General features: G+C 36.2%; 1 protein-coding gene across 1 annotated transcript; it reads left to right on the forward strand.

The window, feature by feature from the left end:
• The first annotated feature begins 5,759 nt into the window (after nt 1-5,759).
• On the forward strand, nt 5,760-21,631 carry LOC108135704 (somatostatin receptor type 5). The gene is made up of 3 exons (XM_017256547.2): nt 5,760-6,133; nt 19,914-20,905; nt 20,968-21,631. The coding sequence occupies exons 2-3, from the start codon at nt 20,012-20,014 to the stop codon at nt 21,523-21,525; spliced, it is 1,452 nt and encodes a 483-aa protein (XP_017112036.1). The 5' UTR covers nt 5,760-6,133; nt 19,914-20,011; the 3' UTR covers nt 21,526-21,631.
• Nucleotides 21,632-22,720: the final 1,089 nt, after the last annotated feature.

The following is a 22,720-nucleotide window of genomic DNA, read 5'->3' on the forward strand; positions in this document are numbered from 1 at the left end:
AAAAGTATGCTAGCACAAATCTGCGAGGGGAAAGCTTTTATCAGTGATATACGAGGCATGAAAATAGCATTCGCATTCTGGGAAAGCACAATCTGCAGTAATCAGCTGCAGAAGGCAAATCCACCTCCAAAGTACTCCGTCTTAAAATGATGTAACGAAAACTTTCTTACCATGCATTCTATCTCGACGACAACTTTTGGAAATGAATTTTTTATGGCGCTGCAGGAGCAAAATTCAGCTCGCTAGCAACTCATATCTGCATGGCTTGGCACTTTTGTTTCCCTGCAGTTTATGTCACTTGCAGTCGGTGGAAGAGTCCCACAGACAAAGGAGGAATTTACCGACTAGAAGGGAAGAAAGTTGGAAAGTAGCAACATCTTGACACGGCATAATATAAGCTAACTTTCAAGATCCGAGGGGAGACATCAAAAGTGTTTGTTTTGCGGACAAGTGCAATTAGATGCGAGAAAGCTGCTTTTCTGGTTTTAAACAACCTACGAATACTATATGACAGCAAATCTTCTCAACATTAAAAAATCTTCTTCACTTTCAATACTAAAGAAATTTGGTTTAACACAAATAATGGTTTCCCCTGCTTTATAATAATCTATCAACAAAGAAAGAATAATCTTCGGTATTTGTTTTGAAATGCAAACTAACAAATAAACTCGAACATTTTTGAAAACCTAGATAAAACAGTTTTTTCATTTGATAAAACTCTTCTTATGAAATAAGTCTTAATGCATTTATAGTACAAATGTATTTCGATCATGATAACATATGCACAATATAAAGTGTATTATTAGAAGCCTTAAATTTACTGAAAAGAAAATTCGAAATAAAGGAATGCGATAAACAAGATCAACAAGCTGATGGCAAATAAATCCCATCACTCTTCCCACTGGTCACCATTTAAAACAAAGACAAATTCGCACTTTCCCCTGTGCGTTCCCAAAATCAGCCCCATCCACTTTAGCATTTTACTTCTGTGACATCTCTGGCGAAAAATGTGAAATAAAATAAATATTGACGGGCGAGTTGAGTTTCTGCAGCAGAGCTCGGATTGGGTGATTTATGTGGCATGACTCATGGGCGAAAAAGTGTAACTGAAACTGAAGCCGGTCTAGATTTATGCGGTGCTATATAGCTGACCAATCTGTCCGTCCGTTCGTCCATCCGTCCGTTCAACACAGCCCGACAATTCCCAGACACGATGGCAAACAAAAACCAAGGAAAAATTGAAAACTTTTGTATGAAATGACATTTCAACGGAGTGGGCTGATGGGTGGTTCCCGATCTGGTGATGCAGAAAAGTCAAGTGGAGTGGGCCAGCAAACATGCCAATATTCTGCAGGCACTTGGCACATATAATGTAAGGAAAGTGCCCTAGAGTACGTTGAACCCTTGTGAAAAAGTGAAATGCATGCAATACATTGCGAAAAATATTCAAACTACACAAACTGTTTGAATTTTATTTTATTATTAGAAACAACAATTAAATTTCCAATTTGCCATCTAGTAGTCCAAAACGGTGTTATTTAAATATGTTAATTAAGCCTTAAGCTAATTAGGTCTTAAAAATTTAAGAAACAATCTTGGTTAATAACTTTTATAATAATTTGCTCTTGTCTTGTATTTTCATAAAACAAACAGACTTTCTTTAATTAAATTTCATTACTAATTTTATCTTAATTCGCAGTTAAATACAGTTCTTGTTTATCAAGCTTAAGGAAATATTAAAACGGATGTTGGTAATAATTTTGTTGTGACTATCTTGAGTATATTTAGGCGCTCGACTTTGTTCGTATAATCGCATAAATATTGACGTGTAAAAAAAAACTGCAAAGTTATAAAGTCTTATAATATTTTGAACACTTTCTATATTTCATTGAATTTCTATTCAATCAATGGTTTTTCTGCGACTGCAGTGAGGCTGCCAAAATGCAAATGAGTGGGTGGCTTGGATGGCACGGTGCTTTAGCCTCAGATTTGCCCCGCAACGGTTTTACTTTTCGTCAGATACTCGCACTCAAATGCGAGTGCGGACTCGTATTTCGGTCACCGAGTGCGTGGAGGGGGATTCACTTGTGCATGTCAATCACATTCTGACAGCAGGCGTATAGGAGGCATATAGCATACACCACATACACCATATAGAACACATTCGCACACACCTCCCCGACCACAGCCATCCATCCATTCATCCATCCATCCATCTAGCCCGGCCACAATCCATCCTCATCTGGCTGCCAACGATGCGACGATGAGACAACATTCCCACATTTGATTGACAAGCCAAAACGGTTGCAGCGCGTTGCCTATATTTCTAGTAATTAAATTCAGCAAAGCTCTCATTTATTAATGGCTAATTAAATTTAATTCAGGTGGAAACAGAAACAGAAACAGATATGCACGCTAAGTATATGACTCAATTATTAATTGGCGTCATAAAACTATAGAAATACCAGCTAAACACCTACTAAATATGCTAAATTCATATTTCATCACACCCCCTCATAAAAACACGCAATTCCTGTCCAAGCTATTAATTAATGTTCTGTGCGTAATTATTATTTTTAATGTGCGGCATTTACTTTACGCTCTGATCATTTGCATCCGACACAAATTGCATTGGCACAAGAATGGTGCACATTTAATGTGAATATAATTTTGAGTGTCAAATGGAAAGTACGACGGGGGGAGATTATTCTATAAACACACATTATATTTTCCGTAGAGGAGGATAAGAATGACAAAGTTGAATACAGAATAATTATTAACGAGAAAATTGGCTTAAATTTATGGGTAAAAGTATCGTTTAATCTCACTGCTCACGCGCATGCACATACACATAACACTAAATTAACATAACAACATGGGTATTTCCATTCAATGGTCTACTTTAGTCGATTGTAAACTAATTAATTAAGTTTTATATCAGCGGCACATACCCGTATCTAAAAATTCGTTTTAATTATTTGAAAACCAATAAATTTGCATAATTTTTTCCGATATCATTGAACCCGCTTAAATTAAGCGAAATCTACTATTTATTGTATGGAACAGAACTGGGTAATGAAATGCAGAAATTACAACAAACTAAACGCCGTATAGGGAACTCTCTATATATTTGCATGCATTGGCAAAACAGTTCATTAAAAATTCATTGGAGCTTGCGACTTTGCCAACTCACTTAAATATGTTGAAGAGCTTGTTGAAAATCAATTTCGGAATATTGCTGGTATTTATATGGAAATTCAACCGTGCGGGAAAATATAATGGAGCAAAAATTAAGAGAATTTATAAGAAAAGTTTTGCCTGCCACCGAAAAGTTTTGCACAACAACAGCAGCCACAACTAGGTCCAGGGAATGGGTTTTAAAATGATAAACTGACCCGCACCGAGAACAGAATGCCATCCCTATGCGTCTGCATTCCCAGACGCCCCAACAGAAACCACCCAAAACTTTCCCAGCCACGTCGTCTGTGTTTTGGTTAACTTAATTCAATCAACCGAAAATTGCTTTAAAGTGGAAACTGATTTAATATTCTTGTGGGACACATTTCAAAGCAAACTTTAATGAGCTGATTTTTAGCAGCAGTAATTACTCTGGACGTTACTTGTTGAAATTCAATTAACATTTCCAAAAATGTATAAGCTGTGAATAGAGATGTTTTAAATATCCACGAACTAGAAAACTTCCTTAAGTAACAAAAAAGACGTAATATTTATGGGAAAATCAATTGGGATAGAATTATTATTTTATCTTAGATGCGTTACGTTTAAATATTTTATGCTGCAAACTGCAAATTTTATTGAAAGTAAATACATCTAAACGTAATAAAACAAGTAGTAACTGAAAAGTGTTGTTTTGTTTTTTTTTGTAGTTTTTTGGCTTTAAAAATAAAACAAAAACGATAAGATCTGTTTTTGCTCTGGTGGTGTATAGTATAGTAAAACGCTCTAAGGGGCGTTTTTAAAACATATAAACTTTTCTATGGTTGATCATTTAATTTAAAGTTTTCAGTACTGTACAGTGGGGACAACGTTGTGTGTAAAACTTTTAGGATTTGCTGAGTGGCAAACAATAAACATCTCGCAGTTATGGTCGAATTTTCAGTGTCAACGGAAAAGGCTTTAAGCAAACTGTCGGATGTTCAACCAGAAGGATTAAAAGTTTTGCTCAAAAGACCAAACTAAAGCTCTTCTGCAAAGAACGTCGACAGTTGCCATATTTTCTGTGTCACTCTTTCTCGGGTTTTTTTCCAAATTATCCCCATCTTTTTGGATTTTCCTCAATTGGTTTGCCAGTGTTTTTTTCTCACTTTCCTCTAACCATGGCGAACTTTTTGCCAAAAAAAACTTTAACTGGCCTCCACATGGAAATTATTTCAGCAATTTCTTTGCAAGTTGAGTGCGAACAAAAACTGCAAATTTGATATTCTCCTAATGACTAGCAGAGGTATGGAGCTAAATCCTGGCTTGAGCCAGGTGGATGGTTACCCAAGTGCAGAGCAATTAGATTTCAATGCCAGAGGCGTCTTAAGTTCCAGCTCATAGATGGGAACGACGACAAATGGTGAAAGTGCTGAGAAATGATTTATTTACTCTATAAATTGAAGAAGAAATTAAGATGTGTATCTGAAATGGAAATATTTTCTTAGTTTAAATTACATTTCAGAAAAATTTGAAAACAGTGTAGCCAATGCCAAATGTATGGCAAGGAAGTGAGAAGCTTACCAACTCGAAGTCATTTATAGGCTTAGATTTAAGACTTAAAAAAAGATTCTTTACTAGCAGAATAACAATAATTAATTGCAGAATTGCAGCGTTGATTGATTAATATCCCTTTTTTGCATCCTGTGATTTCCAATTGTATTTTGTACACAGATTCCTATGAGCCCTCGTCCTCTTCTCTCGCTTATGTGACTACAAATTTCAATTATTAGGAATCAATTACCTGTAAAATGCATGCAATTAAGCACAGAATAATCAATCAGCAATCAAAGCCTTTGGAAATCCAAGCTAATAAGAGTACACATGCAATTCTAATTATTTCATTGGCATTCTTAATAAGGACGTAACATTAAAATCCACTTAACTGTCGAAGTTTCTTTCTGTTGAGAATACAGTTCAAAATTCATTGACATATTTTTCATACATATAAAAAAAAATGAACGAGTTCCTACTAAAGCACTTAGAATTTGAAAACTGTAAAAATCAAATGTTCTTTTAACGTCAATGACCAATGCATTGGTATTATGATAGTTTATTTTAAATACCATTTTTATGGAATTTTCCATGCACTTTAAATAACTAAAAAATGAGAGCCAAATTAAATAATCTAGAATGACTTTGTAAATTAAAATTAGAATAGCCACCATAAAGGAAAACCAACAAGCTTCTACCAAAAATGGTAACAGTGCTGCAAACGGCTTACAGACGGCTGTTAGCCGCCAATTGCAAACGAAAGTGAGAGTTCGTATAAGAGAGAAAGTTTCGGCTAAAGAGTTTCCCCGCTCTCGCTCTCTATCGACCAACTGTTAATTGTGGGAAATTGCAGCAGGGAAAACGGCAGCAGAACGCAACACGCATCAGGCCAATCGGGCGACGAACCTGAAAGCCGAGCACCGAGCGCAACTGTAAGAACGAGCGATTTTGCAGTCGGAAAAGTCGCATCGGAAAACTCGCATGCACCACAACAAAATTCGCCGGCTAATGCGGCTCGCAGTATGCAAAACAATGCCGGAACGTGCAGTTCAGCCACAGAATCCGAAACAAAAATAAAACCTACGACCAAAAGAACTTCGCTAGCGCCAAAAACTAAAATTTGATAAACGTGCCGCGGGAAACAAATTCGAAAGCGGCAAAAAGAGGTGGAAAAGTTGGGCGGCGGGAGAAGATAACCCCGGGGGTTCTTACGGCTGCCTGCATCTAATGCAAATTAGCAGCCAAGACGCAAGGAAAATAAACAAATAATTCAGAGACAGAGAATGAAAAATAACACTAGCGGGCAATCCGAGAATTTGCACAAACGTTTGCCAAATATTTTGAGAACCCCGAAAAGTGCGTGCTGTGCTATTTAATAGGAATCGAGAGGATGAGTGGCTAGATGACACAATATAGTGAAACGGTAAGCAAAATGTGGCTTAGGAAACCCACTAAATCGGAAAGGAAACCTGCACAAAAAACAAAATTGGAAACTATTTGTTTGTTATGCAACATGTTTTAAATTATCGTTTTAACTTAATGCTAAAAAATTGAGCCTCAGCTTATTAATATAAAATAACAATAATAATAAGAAGTAAATTTTAATAGAGGAACTTAAAAAAATGGTTTACATATTAATGATACAAACTTGAGTCACATCCTAAAAAAAAAATAAATAATAATTTCATATATTCAGAGAAAACATTAATCTGATATCAAAAGGACCAAAATAGAAAATAAAAATACTGGCAAAAATATTCTATAAACACATATGCTTTTTAGTTTTGGCAGTCGTATAAAAAAAAACTGCTGATATTTTTTAAAAACCAAAACAACTCTTCAATTTTTGTTCTCTCTGCATAGATTTTTCATTCCCATGCTCAAATGTTTGTATTTGTGTGCTATGAAATTTATCAGATAACTGAAATTTTGTGCGAATGGCAATTTGTAACTGTTGAATGTTTTGCGTTGAAGGAAAGGGGTTTGGGGTTGGTGTTTTTGAAATGAGATGGTTGGGGGTGAGAAACAAGGAATTGGTTTGCCCAATGATGTGGAAACTGAGAAGGGCTGACCATCATCAGTGGCAGTCACAGAAAACCGAGCAAGGATTTTCGGGAAATGAAACAAAATTTGACAAATTAGGTAAAGCTCGGTTGGAATGGTGTGGAAAATTATTCAGAGAAATGCTACGCTGGAAATAAATGCCAAAGCTTAAATAGAGACAAGATGATAAATTGATTTTGCGAGATGTACAGCATAATAATACAAATTTAAGAGATCTGATAAATGTTTCTTTCCAAAAAGAAAATATATTATTACAAAATATGTTGTTAACTTAAGTCTCTTTGCTTTGTTTAATAAAATATTTTTGAAGTGCAAAAAAAATAATGCTTTTTTATACAAGTCACGAAATAATCCAAAAATGCTATTTTAAAATTGGATTAGAATTTGATTCGATTTTAGTACTTTAAAAAATGGTTTTAAGAACGCACTAGATAAATGCAAAGAAATATAGAAGTAAGGAAACTCGCTTCTTCAGCCTTTTCCCTGTTCACACCAACAAAAGCCGCACTGAAAAGAAGATAGCCCCACGGATGAGCTCATCCAACTAAGTGAAGTCCACTAAAACCGAAACCATCCGGCTAAAAGACAGGAGATCTCCACCTCCATCCCATGACCATGCCATGTAGCCCAATCAAAAGGCCGTTGCACTCGCTGACTAACGGACTGACTGAGTGAATGACGTGCGCTGGTCCAATCCTTCAGTCAATCGGTTTGATGGCTTGAGTCCGAATGTGGAGCAAGAAGCAGCATGAGAAGACAACGCAAACAGCGGGCAAAAAGAAAGCAGCAAGTCACGGAGGAGGAGCAAACGAAGCATTTCACCATCTGCTGCTGTTGCTGCTGCTGCTGCTGCTGCGTCTCCGCAACTCGGGGCATGTAATTTGTCAGACAGATTTCTTTTAGCGCCAGGACACAACCCCTCCAATCCAAACCCAATTCAACCTGCCCATCCAACAAACTGAAAAAATACCGCCCACATCATTGCAACAAAAATGCTTCCTTCCTGCCATTTGGCCATTTGGTAAGAAATAGAAGAGGATTGTCAGCCGAAGTTCTAAGTACTCTCACTTTCCAAACTTTTAATATAGTAAATTTTGAATATTTAACAAAATCGGAGCACCTAACTGACTTCGATTTGATTGTTTAATAATATTTATGCGTGTACAAAAATATAACAAATATTTTAAATAACCAGAAAACGTTTGTGCCAAAAAAAATTTTTTTGAAGAAATTAAGAAACAAAAAAAGTGCTTACATTTTGTTAGCACCCATTGAAAAAGTTGAAATGGGAACACGTCCGAGAGAAAGGTATAGAAAACAGAGAGGAGAGGAGTGCGTCAGACATTGACATTTCAGTGCAAATGAAGTGATAAACGTAAAGGCAAAGCGGCGTCAGCTCGAAAATTGCCAAAGCGAAAAAGGAAGTGTGGCGACAAGGTGGGGAAATGGTAAATGCGAAGTGGAAAGGGACAGAGACAGGGACAAAAGAGAGACAGACATGGACAGGCGGAAAGAGACAGATGAACTGAGCCAAAGAGAAAGAGAGAGAGGGTCAGACAGACAAAGCGCGTCGAAAATGCGTCTAATTTGATGGAAGCGATGCATGCCTTAACCTTTCGTCGGCGTCAGGCAAACAGACAGCAGCAACAACGAAAACAACGATGACAGCCACCAAATGATAGCATTTCCTCTCGACTCAAAGGATCTGAGTTAACCAAGAACAAGGACACTAGCAGCTACTAGATGCGCTGGGCAAACTGGCAAGGGATGAGCACCGGATTTAAATGGCGGAACAAGTGCCAGAGATGCTGATGTGGCATCTCTGTTTGTTTTGAAGTCAAATCATTTTAAGCTATTAAAAATTTTAATGTACCACAAGTACTCTTTTTTTTATTTATAAACGTAAATTTTGGCACAACTTTTAAAGTTACTTTTTTATATATTATTTTTCTAAAAATTCGGATTTCTTTCACAGTAAATTATAATTATAAATATGTTTGCATTGTATTGCAAAATTAAATAAAAAATACCCAAGTTCTATGTTTTAAATAAGACTTTACTCGCGTAATTCTTTCTTCATGGCACACCCCTTTTTTATAAGATAGTGTTTTTCACGTTTTCAAACTTTCGCAATTCACACTTCTGCGAACTTATATTTAATCATAGTCCCCAGTTAAAGTGACTAAGTAAAAGTTTTCCATAGCAGTTTACATATAATTAATTTAATGGAATAAACCAGTGTTTCCACTAGGATCAACCCTTCGGTGAAAGTTTTCAGCAGCTAATTAGAGCATTTTCCAATAATTATTCATCATAATTGACAATTCAGTTTTTAACTACTCATCACTTGCGTACAGAAACCACTTCCCAGCACCATCAACTTTGAACTTTTTGTGCAGCATCAGACGACAGAAAACGAACAAAACTTTTGCAATTAATTACGGACAAGACCCCTAAACTAAGAAGGGGTGAAAACGGGCTGGGTCACGTTCAACTTATCCCATAAAAAAAAAAAAAAATTAAAATAATAGAAGTGAACCTGATAAGAAGAGCTCTATGCAAGAGAGATCTGCTGCAATTAGTACTTTTTTTCGAGAGGTAAAAGGGAAATTGAAATGCATTCAATGTGGATTTAGGGGCGGGTTTCAGATATCATATTCAACTGTGATGCTTCTCCCTTCGCCGAATGGAATGGCCTACTTAAAGGAACTAATGAGAGTGCGAGCAAAAGAGGGGAAGGCACTGTCTAAACATCCACATCATGATAGATGAGTTAATGAGAACTTAGTCAGGGTTCCATCTGGGCCAACTGGTGGCAAAACTATCAATTAATGTGAGCCAGCAGTTACTGATGATTGGATATGATGGGTATAGAAAGGAAAATAAAAAAAGACGCCGAAAACAAGAAATGTAACTACTGTGCTAATTTGGCGCCATGAAAATGTTAATGTAGAGCACCAGGAAGTTTTCTTTAAGAGCATATAGAATAAAGCTTACAACTTACTTATTCTTAGTACCCAAATTATTAATTTCTGTTAAGAATTTGTTTTTTTTTTAAATATAACAACCTCAAACCCACTATCTTAAATTAGAGGTATACAAAGAGTTAAACAGTAAAATAGTTAACAAAAACTAAAAAATACTTTGTTAATGTTTTATATTGAATAACGTATTGTTACCTACATCATCACTAAAACAGGATGATGAGAAGGGCTAAAGTTTTCCAACGTTTGAAAACAGTAGCTGGTACCACAAAAATTGCAAATAACCTTTTAGCGCTGCTCCCTTTGGCCACCGGAAGTTTTGCTGCGCATGTGCAACTTTAGTCTGGACGGAAAACTAATAATAGAAGAATCTGCCTGTCTTCATCAAAGGTGCAACTTTTTCAGGGTGCAATATTGCAATCGTTTTCCCTGTGGGGCCCTCGGTTTTGGCCCCCTGTCAGGCGTCAGACCATGATTAATGTTCAAATTAAACAAGGCCGCACTGACGTTAATGACGACAAAAGAGCAGCGACGATAACAATGCCACCAGCGGCAGGAAAACACAACAAAAACAAAAGTGTTAGTCACACCCGAAACAAAAACAACAATGCGCCATGGTAGATAATAACAAGTATAGTATATACAGAAATGATTAGTCTATGGCCTCACTCAATGTCGCAGCTGGTGCATAAAGTTATCAAATGTAGGGTCATATAAAAATGTTGTCACAGAGGAATTGCTTATTAATGTAATGGGAGTTCAAATAAAGAAGGAAGCTGAGAATAAACCCGGAACTAGGTAGTATGTAAAATAATAAAATATTTAAACAAAATAATGGCATAAAATTCAAGAAAGAACATATAGAAATCCTTATAAATTTATTATTCCTGGCAGCCTTGGTGTTTTGGCACATTTCATCGACAAAAGTATCAAGTATTTTATTTATCTAAAAAAGCAAGTCACCCAATCAATCAAAGTCCAATAGTCTGTAAACTCCTGGATTAGACAGAGAAATGCCTAGTCAACAAATTGGTTGGAGTTTTGACTCCATTTGGGTATTCATTTCGCATGTTAGCCAGCAACGATCGATTTCGTTACGCATCCGATTCGATTTCGCAATTCAATTAGCGGCGTTGATGGCAATGACGAAATGAATGATTGCCCAATTGACACCAGTACATCCTTCATCACACCCTTGGTCCACCGTCCCCCAATCAATATCTGGCCTTATTGATTGAATTTCCACCCAAAGCTGATATGATTGTGCCGTCGTTGCTAGCATAATCGGGAATAAACAATAATTAATAAAGCCCATGATTTAGTGTTAATTGGGGAGTCAACACAGCGCGCTAGATATAGAAAGTATATATTATCCATGGTCACCCATCTGCTGGGTGTAAAATTCCCACCCACTCTAAAGCCAAACGGTTACAAAGCAATCAATTGAAATTGGCAAAAGTTCATCATTTTTATTATTTTCATGGCTTCTGGTTAATTGAACTCATAAAATTGAGAATCAACAACAGAAACGGCAATTCTGTTGGCCGTGGCTACGAAAAAAGAGCATTGCAAACACTTCAATGAGCAAAAGGCCAGAAGAATTTTGAGCAAAACGAGCTAAAAAGGAAAAACGGCAGAAAAACAAAAAAAAAAATCAGCCAGAACAAGACGCACTAAAATGCAGAATTGGCAAATTTTGTAAACAAAATGAAAATGGAGGAGAAACATAGAACCGAAAATCTCGACCATCTGATACCCTGACATAAATTTAATTGATTTTAATAATATTTATTTTATTTGCAGTGCTTTTTAATTAAATTTTGATTAAGTATGTGTTGTTGTAAACTATAATTGCTTTCTTAAAACTTATATACGAATATATTTCTTTTTCAAAATGATTAAAGAGCAAATTTTGTAGTAATAATTCCATTTTTCACAAGTTTTTTATAATAAATCCTGCTAAACTTACGAATTCATATTAAAAAAAAAAACTATAGAAGCTTTCAATAACAAAAAATTCGTAGGAAACTGTCACAAATAACTCGTTTCTTCTCCTTATCATTAAATTGCCAAACTATCAAAATAATAAAATAATGAAATAAACAAGTGCATTGAAATTGTGGACGACGAGATGTCATAGCAGCTGGAAAAGCAATCACAATCAGAAAAGCAAATAAAAACAGCAACGGCGAGCAATAAGAAATATTTCAATTAATTGGCCATTCAAGTTGCGAATTGCACTTTGAATCGATCTGAAACTCCAATAACACGAATGGGTCTATTGGACATTTGCCTTTGTGCCACTTACTCGATTTGTTTTCCTTTTCAAAACAGATTCTTCCATTTCTCCAATTTCTTTCTGTCGAATTATTTATTTATTTTTATCGTTGGTCAGCGAGTTGACGGCAATCAACACGTCAGGCACATCAAAAGTGGCAAGTGCCTCAGGAAATCCCTTTCAGTTTGCTCTTTTTTCCTCCCAGAAATATTTGCCCCATCTCCATTGATATTATTTACCTTGGTAATGGCATTTGCTGATGATGACAACGCCGTTTGTGCGATTAAATGAAGGAAGAACTTCGAATGAAGTCAAAGGTCAGTGCTGTCGCCCTCGAGTGCAAAGCAAATAGCCCAGAAAGAGAGTTCCAGTCGGAATATTCGATTGGAGGGCAAACAGGGTGTACAAATGAAGTTGATTGTTTAGATTAGTTGAAAAACGAGGGTATTTTCTTTGATCCAATTGATTGTTATTTAAAAAAAAATCTCCTAAGTTATTAAGCATTTATATTTTCTGCCATAAAATTAAATCAGAATATTCGTGACGCATGTCGACGTTGCTTTTTATTTCATTGCTTTTTTTAATGAAACATGGTCTCAATAAAAGTTTCCGTAATTTACTTATTTGCGTGTTCAAGGTGAATCAAAACAATATTACGAGGGTAGTACTTGATATGTTATTATTAACCGATCGAAAAGTATTCTTTTTATAAAAAAAAAGTAAATTTAAGTAACTGGGGTAATTTAAATTTAAATTATATTTATGAAGCTTTTAAAGGTTAAACATCAAAAACTGTAATAACCAAAACACATTTCCAAAAAATTTTTCGTTGCGCATATATGCCGCAATCCGTGGCTGGAAAACCCAAAACCGGCGTCGATATTTTACCCAAAATAATACCCGAAAAGGCTACGCCGCACTGCCAGCAAAGGATTTTCTATTGCCACCCAATTAGTGAAAATCCTGGGAGCATGGTTGCATGGCATAGATTCGTTAGCCCACAACATATGCAACATAATCCGTGCTTTCACCCCAACACAAAGTGCTCAACATGCCTCCCCCCAAATTTAGCTCATTTATTGTCAATGGTCTCTTCAAAATTATGTTAAATTTGCCAGCGGAACTATCGAAGCGATCCCATGCGAACACATTGGTAATGAGTGAATCCAGCAGCGAACAATAAACACACCAAATCGAAGGGTGGGGGGTACTATATTTTGGTGCTAATTTATGCAAATTGCTGAGTATGTTTGGAGGGGAGTGGGAGGAATGCTCCATAAATTGCACATTCGAAGGCTGCGCGAGTGTTAAGCGCTTTAAGCCATTTAATGAGGTCTGAACTTTAACTAAATTGTTTGCGGGGACTCCAGTAAATTGGTTTAGCGAAAGGATTACCATTACCCCCGGAAGCTATGAAAACCCATATTTGATAAACCGATTTTCGCCACAAATGGGCCCTTTCCTAAGAGCTTTATATGCTGGCCCACACTTGAGGCAAATGTAGGCGGCTTAAGACTAAACCGCTTACGAAAAGACTGTCCATGGAAATGAAAAAGGAAACGAAAAGACTTAATTTGTCTTTTACAATTTATTTAAAGCTTAGAGCTATATGTGCTGCTTAGCCTACAGACAGAAAAAAAAAACGTTGTTTTAGAACAAACATGCAACCGAAACATTCCAAAAATATTTTTAGTGACAAGACCAGAAGTTGGTAACAGATTGCAATATATTTGGCAAATATTTTCACAACATTTTCACAGATTTTTGAAGCCTTCTACCTCTGCTTTTTCCCGCCACTACCGTATCCTGTGACAAATCAGTAAAAACGTTTAGCATGCAATTGACAAACATTTTTCAAAGCTCCATTGAATCGAACGAGCGAAACAAAAAAGATTGTGCGGAAAAAAAGAAATCGTAACCGAGGGTGTGGCTGAACAATGAACAAAGCTAAATGGGATGAGAAACAGAGTGGAAAAGCGTTGGCGGATTTCATTTTTGGCAAGCCGCCTGCAGTTGAGGCCACAAAAAGCAAAGGCAACAGGAGCAGGAGCACCAGAAAACAACAACAGGGGACCACATCAAAGGCAACACAAGCCGGGAGGCTCCACAACCTGGCTTTTTCCCCCTGCAAAAGTGCAAATATGTGTGCCAATGGAGAGCCAGTGTTGGCTTTCATCCTCCACTTTTGGCAAATGAAGGGAATAGAGCAAATAGAGGGCCTGGAGCGCCATTGAAGCCGTAAATAAAAATGAAGCGAATGGAGTATCCCGGGGCATAAACCACACGGGAGTGAGACTGGGTGCCATTACTTCTCCAGATGGGTTAACAATGGTCACCAGGCATAATTGAGCCCAAAGTGTGAGCAACGTTCCACCGCATTCAGGTGGTTTTAGTTCCGGATCCAAATGTGTGGACACTCGAGGAACAACTGACCACAAATGGAGAATCACCAGTCAGTTATTGGGTGGGCGAAAATAGCACGCAGATTAGAAGAAAATTTTATCACAGGCTGGACCATTTCTTGCAATAAAAACCATTTAATAAATAAGTAATATTAATTATGCATAATAATTATTTGAGAGCTAAGGAATTTGAATTTTGGGCTACAGTTAAATTCACAATTTAGGTTTCTATTGTATAATACCTTTTTAACTTAGCTTTATATGAATACAAACTTATATTAACTTCAATTTACTTTTTGTTTTAATTTACTTGATAGTCTAAAATTTTGAAGTATATAATTATCCTCTAAAAGTTATAGTGTTTAATATACAAAATAATTACGAAAAAAAGGTTAGGATAAGGAAAAGGGCTCAATAACACCCACAAATGCAGCACAGGACAATCATTCCACATACTGTGTAGTTTCGAGTGGGTGCTACTCAAACTAAAACCAACAGGTGCAACAAATAGGAAACGCTGCAAACACAAAAGCCGCTGGGATTATAATTGCACTTGTTGTAGTTGCAGTTGTCGGTTTCCGGCGGCTGTTGTTGCTTTCGTGTTTGTTATGCAACACATGTTTTAGGGCTTTCATTCTGTGCCAAAGGTCAGGTAAGTGGCAACCTGTGGCCAAAAGCCAAAAATGTGTCCCAAAGATTAAGTGCGACGCCACCGAAAAACCGAGTTAACGTGTAAGTGAGTTGGGTGGATTTAACTGGGCGGCAAGAGGCTGACGATGAGGCTGGGGCAGAGTTAGTGGCCACTGAGGTGAGTGAGTTTTGTTTATGTTGCACTTTATACTCGGTACTGGGTCCATAAACAAAAGCACCCATCGCAACCCATAGCAGGCCCAAGACCAATCCAAAAACAAGGACCTCTGCCCACACCAAGTGCACTTGACACGAGCCAATGGCTGCTTGTGAGTGTGTTTGGTTTGTGTTGTGTATACATGCAAATTTGCTAGTCATATTTGCATACATCCACATGCGGGCTTGTTTTTGTACACTGAGGGAGAAATATACAACCAAGATCAAAGATAGTGCCATTAAAAGAATGGTATTAATTATATTATTTTTCCGACTTTATTATTTCTCGCAAACTTTTGGCGCAAAGTGTTTTAAATTTAATTGTGTTTGAATAGGTTAACAAAGTCATAAAATTTATACAAAATATATAATTTTCTTTCTTTTTGTTTATAAAAAAACTAAATGAAAATATGAAATTTAGCTTTATAGGCCAAAGCGAAAAAGGGGAAAAGAGAGAAGAGTGAGTTAAAAAACAAAATAAATATTTTTTTCCGTCAAAAATTGGTCAAATTATAAACAAGCATTATACTGGGCGTATGGGTAATTTTAATACAATTATTATCCTACCAATCAATTATACGCCCTGTGGTACACATATAACCTTACGTAACGAGTATGAAAAATTTTCATAACATATAAGAATACAAATTGTTAATAAAATTCTATGAAATCTTTAAAAACTTCTTATATATTTATTTTATTGGACCCAAACTAAATTGTGGTAAATGTAAGTCATTTCTTTTTTCAGTGCCAACATGTGTTCGGAGCTGGCTTGTATGCATGTTGTACTTGGTGTTTATCCCAAAAATTATGCTCTTCGCATGCCTCTGGGTCGTCCGCACTCCTGTCCCCTTCTGGTTTCCCCATCTCAGTTTCCCAAGTCGCCGCCCATGAATTACTTTGAATGTGTTTTGTGTTGCTGCTTGAAAACAAAGCGAGCGACTTAACCTTTGCCAAGCTGTTGGCTGCCTGACGACTCCTTCTTCCTGGTGGATCCTTTACCCGATTTGCTCTCAGGCAAATATATTGTGCCGTGCCTTGTTTCTGTGGTAACATAATCCAAACTCATGAACACCCTCCACACTTTCCCAATTTTCAGCAAATGTGGCTTGTGCAAACTTTTGATAAAGTTTTAATTAATTAAGAACACATTCGAACGCTTGGGGCTATGTTCTTGTAAATTACGAAAAACGCTGAGCTTTCATTAGCGAAGATAACGATCAATAAGTGGAAAACATTATACTATATGGGCGTGATAGTTATACATTTGTTGAATGGCAAAATAATTAATTATAGTTTTCAGGATAGGGCACAATAATCTTAAATGAAGAAACTTTAGCAATCAGTATAGATACAGAGGAGAATTAATAGATAAGTAGTTTTACCTTGTTCCCATTTCCAATAAGATATTTAAAGTAAAACAGGCTTAAAGCCAGCTTAATCATATATAAATTTTGTTTAAGAGTTATCTAAGTATTTAAAATTCCAACATTTCTAAAAATCACTAGAAATTCGGAAAATCTTAAAGAGATCATAATCCTAATTATTAATATTAATAGTTAAATAAGTCGATAAATTCAAAATTTTATTTAAACATTATAATATTCTCCAATACTAGTATCAGTAAAAATAAAAAAATATTTAAAACCCATTAAAACGACGTCAGTCTTTCGATTGACTGCCTGCTGTTTTTTTTTACGATCGAACGTCTTATCCAAATAAGCTTTCTAAGCTAAAAAATCTGATTTTTATAACCTGTCGTCACATCGTCAAGAGGTCCCAGCCGGCACATGTCCATCAAGAAAATCTGTTGGGGGAAATGCATTTAAGACCTTCGTCTTGAGGGTCTCATAAAATGCATAAATTTTTAATAAATGCCGCAGCACACACAACACACAAACAAGCATACCCAGGGAAAGTCCCAGAGATACAGTGTAAAGGAGAAAGTAGGGTAGAAAGTAGAGGAAAGCAGACAAAATGTGGTCATCACCTTCCTTTGGGTGCTTTTTACCCTCAAGCTCAACTGAGACTTCCAGAAAACTATTATCCACACTATAAAAAATGCAACTAAGCTTCAACAATAAAATTGTAAGCAAATAATAAATTTTAAAAATGTTTATAGATCATCGTTGTTTTAAATTTTTAAAGCATTTTACAAAAAGAGAATTTGCTTTAACACACACACACCAATGGAATTAAACTAACCATTTTGAATTATTAAAAATTGGGTATGAATTTCTGGTAAATCTGTTAAAATTATTTCGTAAGCAAATATTATAATATACCTACATTTTTATTGCTGGTGATTTTTTGCTACTGCATTTCTCTTATTCCCGAACAAAGCTAAGTCAGCAGCTTTCCTTGAAATAGTCTTAGCAGCCTGCTGCCTGTCATCAAGTGAATTGGAGACACACAACTGGAGAACCAGTGGCTGCACTCCTCTTCTTGTTTCCTAAGGGAGTTGCAGCCCAGGCAATCTGCAATCCGTTCCTCTATTGCGGCTTACCGATAACACCAACAATAAACACCAAACAGCAACAGCAAAAATAAATGTCGAACAACAGTTCAGGAGCCAACGATGATGATAACGTTGGCTCGGAATTCACGGGGGAATTTGCACCTGTCATATGTTTGGGACTTAATTCCTTATACAAACAAACAAGAGCACGTGGCGCTGGGCCAAAATGTCAAATAAATGCGCTTAGATGTTAAGAAAGTAAAACATAAAAATAAAAATAAATATATAAATCTTTGCCGTTTTGGAAACATTAACTGTGGACTTAAGGTTACAAATTACAATTTAAAGCCTTAACCTAACATTGAGAAATCAGAGTTTGAAATTAAATTTAACCCTTTACTCTTGTAAAAAATGCAGCACACCTAAAGGCATGAAATTGTTCATAAAGACAAAAAGGAATGGAATGGCAGCATTTAAAGCAGTGACAAGTAAATTAAATTGGACCAATTACTCAACTCAAAATACTTTAAATTCAACAGAAGCAACAGTTTCTAAAATACTGTATGGTGAAAGTGAAATCTATGCCTTAAAGGAAAACCGTCTCACAACAACTCATTTTTCAACCAAGAACTTAATAACTATGAAGAATTCTCCCTTCTCTTTCCTGGCACCCAATTTCTAAGTAACTTTTACCTACATGAAATTCATGCCAAATATAACTTTAATTGACTGCCCAACAGAAATCCTTCCCACCAGAACATTGCAACCTGCAACCATTTGTGTGCAATGGACCACATTTAATTGCTCTTAGCAACGATTTGTGGCCCACAAATTTAGTAGCATTCTATATGCTACTGCCAAGTGATGGGAAAATTGAACACTCCCGGCAATTAACTAAAATAACACATTTGTAAGTTTAATGATTATTAAAATTACAAGAAAGTGGTAAAACTACTGCATATTTAATGGCACATAAAATTGAAAATTCGTGCAATTAAATTTAACAGCAAGTACTTAAGTAATTATTTTGTTCTAGGTAAATCAATGAACATTAATTTGCAATATTCATGGAGGTGTCAACACATTAAATAATATAATATTTCTTAGGATGACACTAGAAGTATTAAGAAAACTTGAAGTCTAAACAAACATCAAAAGCTCTTTAAATATAAACAAAAATAAATTAAAATTTTAAGATTAAGTGTACAGGCTATTAAAATGCGCCATTTTCAGGCGAGCTTAGTTTTCGAAAGTCTCGTCAGCAAAGCTTAAGCCAAATTTTGATTTATGGCTTCGAAATAAGCTGACTTATATGCAGGACGATTTTAAATTAGCTTAACAAAGACAAGGACATTCTAATGAAAGTTAATCCCCCCCACAAGTGTTTTGGCTTAGTCAACCATATTTTGATGTGGACGCAAACATAAACTAAGCGGCTCAAATTTCTCTATATCTTGATAAATTCCAACAAGGACCACCTTCTGACCTGTAATACCTGTAATTTTCGGAATATTAAAGGGGCAAATAATACCACCTTATATTTGCAACAGCGCTGCTTTTCTTATGCCTAATTTATTCACATAAAGTTGTTGGTTCTTGTTTGTTTGACTTGACAAATTGAGCGCAATTTAATTTCAATTTAAATGTTAATTTCCGCCTCTTAGCAAAACCAATTTACGGTAAAGTTTTTAAAAGTCTTCAACTTTTTGTGTGCAAATAAATTGGACCTTTAAATGTGCAAAACAGTTAGCAGATGACTTTGTTCATAATTTAAAATATTTTTCTCTTGAGCTTAGTTGATCTACAAGCTGTTCAAGCAAGTTTATATTTTCAATATTCAATAAAAGTATTTGGAAAGTGTCCCAAGGATCTACATGTGAACCGGCTAGCAATTGTATGAACAAATAAAGCATTTATGCCTTAAACAGAAATTGACAAGTAATCAAATTATGTTATTTTTACTTCAAAATCTATTAAAACTTGTTGACTAAACTAAACTACAACTAAATATCCAAAATTTGTATGTTCGTCCCAAAAAAACATTTCAATTAGTGGCGAATCAAATTTGGCCAGCAAAATTTGCCAGTTGCAATTTTAATATTTAGAATAATTAGGCAAACAAACAAACACGTATGAAAACATTTTATGTAATAACGAAAATTGTTTTGCAGGACTGCCAGCATGCGAAACCATAACGAGAGGAGACGAACAACCAGGGGAACTTGATTAAAATAATTCAATTTAGACCGGAAAGCTTGGAGGTGGAATCATGTTTTCCTGTCTGATGGTGGCCATCCTGCAGCTTGTTAGTGGCGATCTAACACCCGCTTCATATGTGAACACCACAAATTGGTATAATACCAACGAGAGCTTATTTACCACTGAACTGAACCATAGATGGATTAGTGGTAGTTCCACAATTCAGCCAGAGGACACTATATATGGCACCGAATTGCCCACGTATCAACATTGCATAGCCACCCGGAATTCCTTTGCGGACTTGTTCACTGTGGTGCTTTATGGATTCGTTTGCCTAATTGGATTATTCGGGAATACCTTGGTGATTTATGTGGTGCTGCGATTCTCCAAGATGCAAACGGTAACGAATATTTATATACTGAATCTAGCGGTGGCCGATGAGTGCTTCCTGATTGGAATACCCTTTTTGCTGTATACAATGAGAATTTGTAGCTGGCGATTCGGGGAGTTTATGTGCAAAGCTTATATGGTGAGCACTTCAATTACCTCCTTCACCTCGTCGATTTTTCTGCTCATCATGTCTGCGGATCGGTATATAGCTGTGTGCCATCCCATTTCCTCACCCCGATACCGCACTCTGCACATAGCCAAGATAGTTTCGGCCATTGCCTGGACAACTTCGGCGGTACTCATGCTGCCGGTGATTCTATATGCCAGCACTGTGGAACAGGAGGATGGCATTAATTACTCCTGCAACATAATGTGGCCGGATGCGTACAAAAAGCACTCGGGCACTACCTTTATACTGTACACATTTTTCCTGGGCTTTGCCACACCACTGTGTTTTATCCTGACTTTTTACTATCTGGTCATTCGAAAACTGCAGTCAGTGGGTCCAAAGCATACCACAAAGTCCAAGGAGAAGAGGAGGGCTCATCGCAAAGTCACTCGACTTGTACTGACGGTAAGAATATTACAAATATTTGTTTGCACTTTTGGATTTGGCTATTTTTTATCAATCCACAGGTTATTAGTGTGTATATTTGCTGTTGGCTTCCACACTGGATCTCACAGGTGGCCTTGATCCACTCGAATCCCGCTCAGAGGGACCTTTCTCGACTGGAGATACTAATATTTCTGCTTTTGGGAGCTCTGGTTTACTCCAATTCGGCGGTAAACCCCATCCTGTATGCCTTCTTGAGTGAGAACTTCCGCAAGAGCTTCTTCAAGGCCTTCACCTGTATGAACAAGCAGGATATCAACGCCCAATTGCAGGTGGAGCCCAGTGTTTTCACCAAACAGGGCAGCCGAAAAAGGGGTGGCTCCAAGCGCATGCTGTCCAGCAATCCGCAGACGCCTCCCCTGTTGCCATTGAATACTGGTAACAATAATTCATCGACCACCACATCCTCGACAACGACAGCGGAGAAAACCGGAACCACAGGGACACAGAAATCCTGCAATTCCAATGGCAAAGTGACAGCTCCGCCGGAGAATTTGATTATTTGTTTGAGCGAACAGCAGGAAGCCTTTTGCACCACCACAAGGAGAGGATCCGGTGCAGTGCAGCAAACAGATTTGTAACCCAGTTTAAATAAAAACTGTCTCTAAAATAAAACACCAATTTAACTATAGCATAGATAATGAAAAACCCTGCATTTAAATTATGTTGTACTCATTATTACCTAAAATCATGTAAACATCATTAAGAATTTGAGACTAAGCAGTATTAATACATGTCTACACAAATAACTTATATATATAATTTCGATAAAGATTCTTATAAGATTGTAACCGCACAACGATATATTAGCAATATACAAAAGTTGATGGGGCAACAAAAATTTTGATTTGATATGTTTAAGATCCACAAATATAAATTCAAACATTTTAAAATCTATATAAATATAAATATAAATTGAATTTTAAACAGAAATATATTTTATTTGAATATTTTACTGCCAGTAACACTACTACCATAAGCTACAATTAAGTTCTCAAACCAGTACTTATAAAACAAAGGACATTTAAACGATTTAATAATTCAAACTTAATTGATTTTTGTTTTTTTAAGAAAATATTAACATTTGCAGAACAGATTTCATAATTAACCAATTAGGTAATTACACAGATTTATGCAGTTAAAAAGGAATAAGACGAGATTGCACAAAATAAGCTGCTTAGCCAAAAGCCAACTAAGTCAGCCAAGACACTCGTAAAATGTAAAATAAAAAACTTTTTACGAGGGCGGTCGGCGAAGTATGAAACCAGCTGAGTAAATACCACTATTAAAGTCTGCGGGAGTCTTGGCCAGAATTTTAATTGATAGAGCAAAAGAGATACTTTTAAATGAACATAATTTTGTTTTAATTGTATATACATACAGATATGTGCAACAACTAGGTGTCGCTCAGATATATAAAATTATTTAAATGTGATGGTGTGAATACTGCTTTTTTTTGGAAATGGATGTACTTCAATAATTGAGGTTTGTTTAACCAACAGTATATTTCGGAACGAGCTGAGTATTCTGTAATTTAGTTAAATTATGTTAATGTGCTTGAAAAAGTGTCAATAAAGCAATGTTTGTAAAAAATATATGTTTTGTACTATTGACTTTTAGAAGGGAATTTTAAGAAAATTACAATTAATTACAATATCAACCGGCTTAAGAAAATAAAAACTTAAGGATTTGAAAATGGAATGTGACTTTGAAAATTCATATAATTAAAGTTTTCATTATTTAAGTTTCGCGGTCGATTGGGGAAAAATGCAGCAT

The sequence above is a fragment of the Drosophila elegans genome, unplaced genomic scaffold (assembly GCF_018152505.1).
Source record: "Drosophila elegans isolate 14027-0461.03 unplaced genomic scaffold, ASM1815250v1 contig_208, whole genome shotgun sequence".
Lineage (NCBI taxonomy): Eukaryota > Metazoa > Arthropoda > Insecta > Diptera > Drosophilidae > Drosophila > Drosophila elegans.

Excerpts from the sequence above, each read along its gene's own strand:
- LOC108135704 (XM_017256547.2), top strand. The coding sequence starts at position 20,012 with ATGTTTTCCTGTCTGATGGTGGCCATCCTGCAGCTTGTTAGTGGCGAT. Across the intron at positions 20,906-20,967 it reads TCACTCGACTTGTACTGACG|GTTATTAGTGTGTATATTTG; the intron begins GTAAGAATATTA and ends ATCAATCCACAG.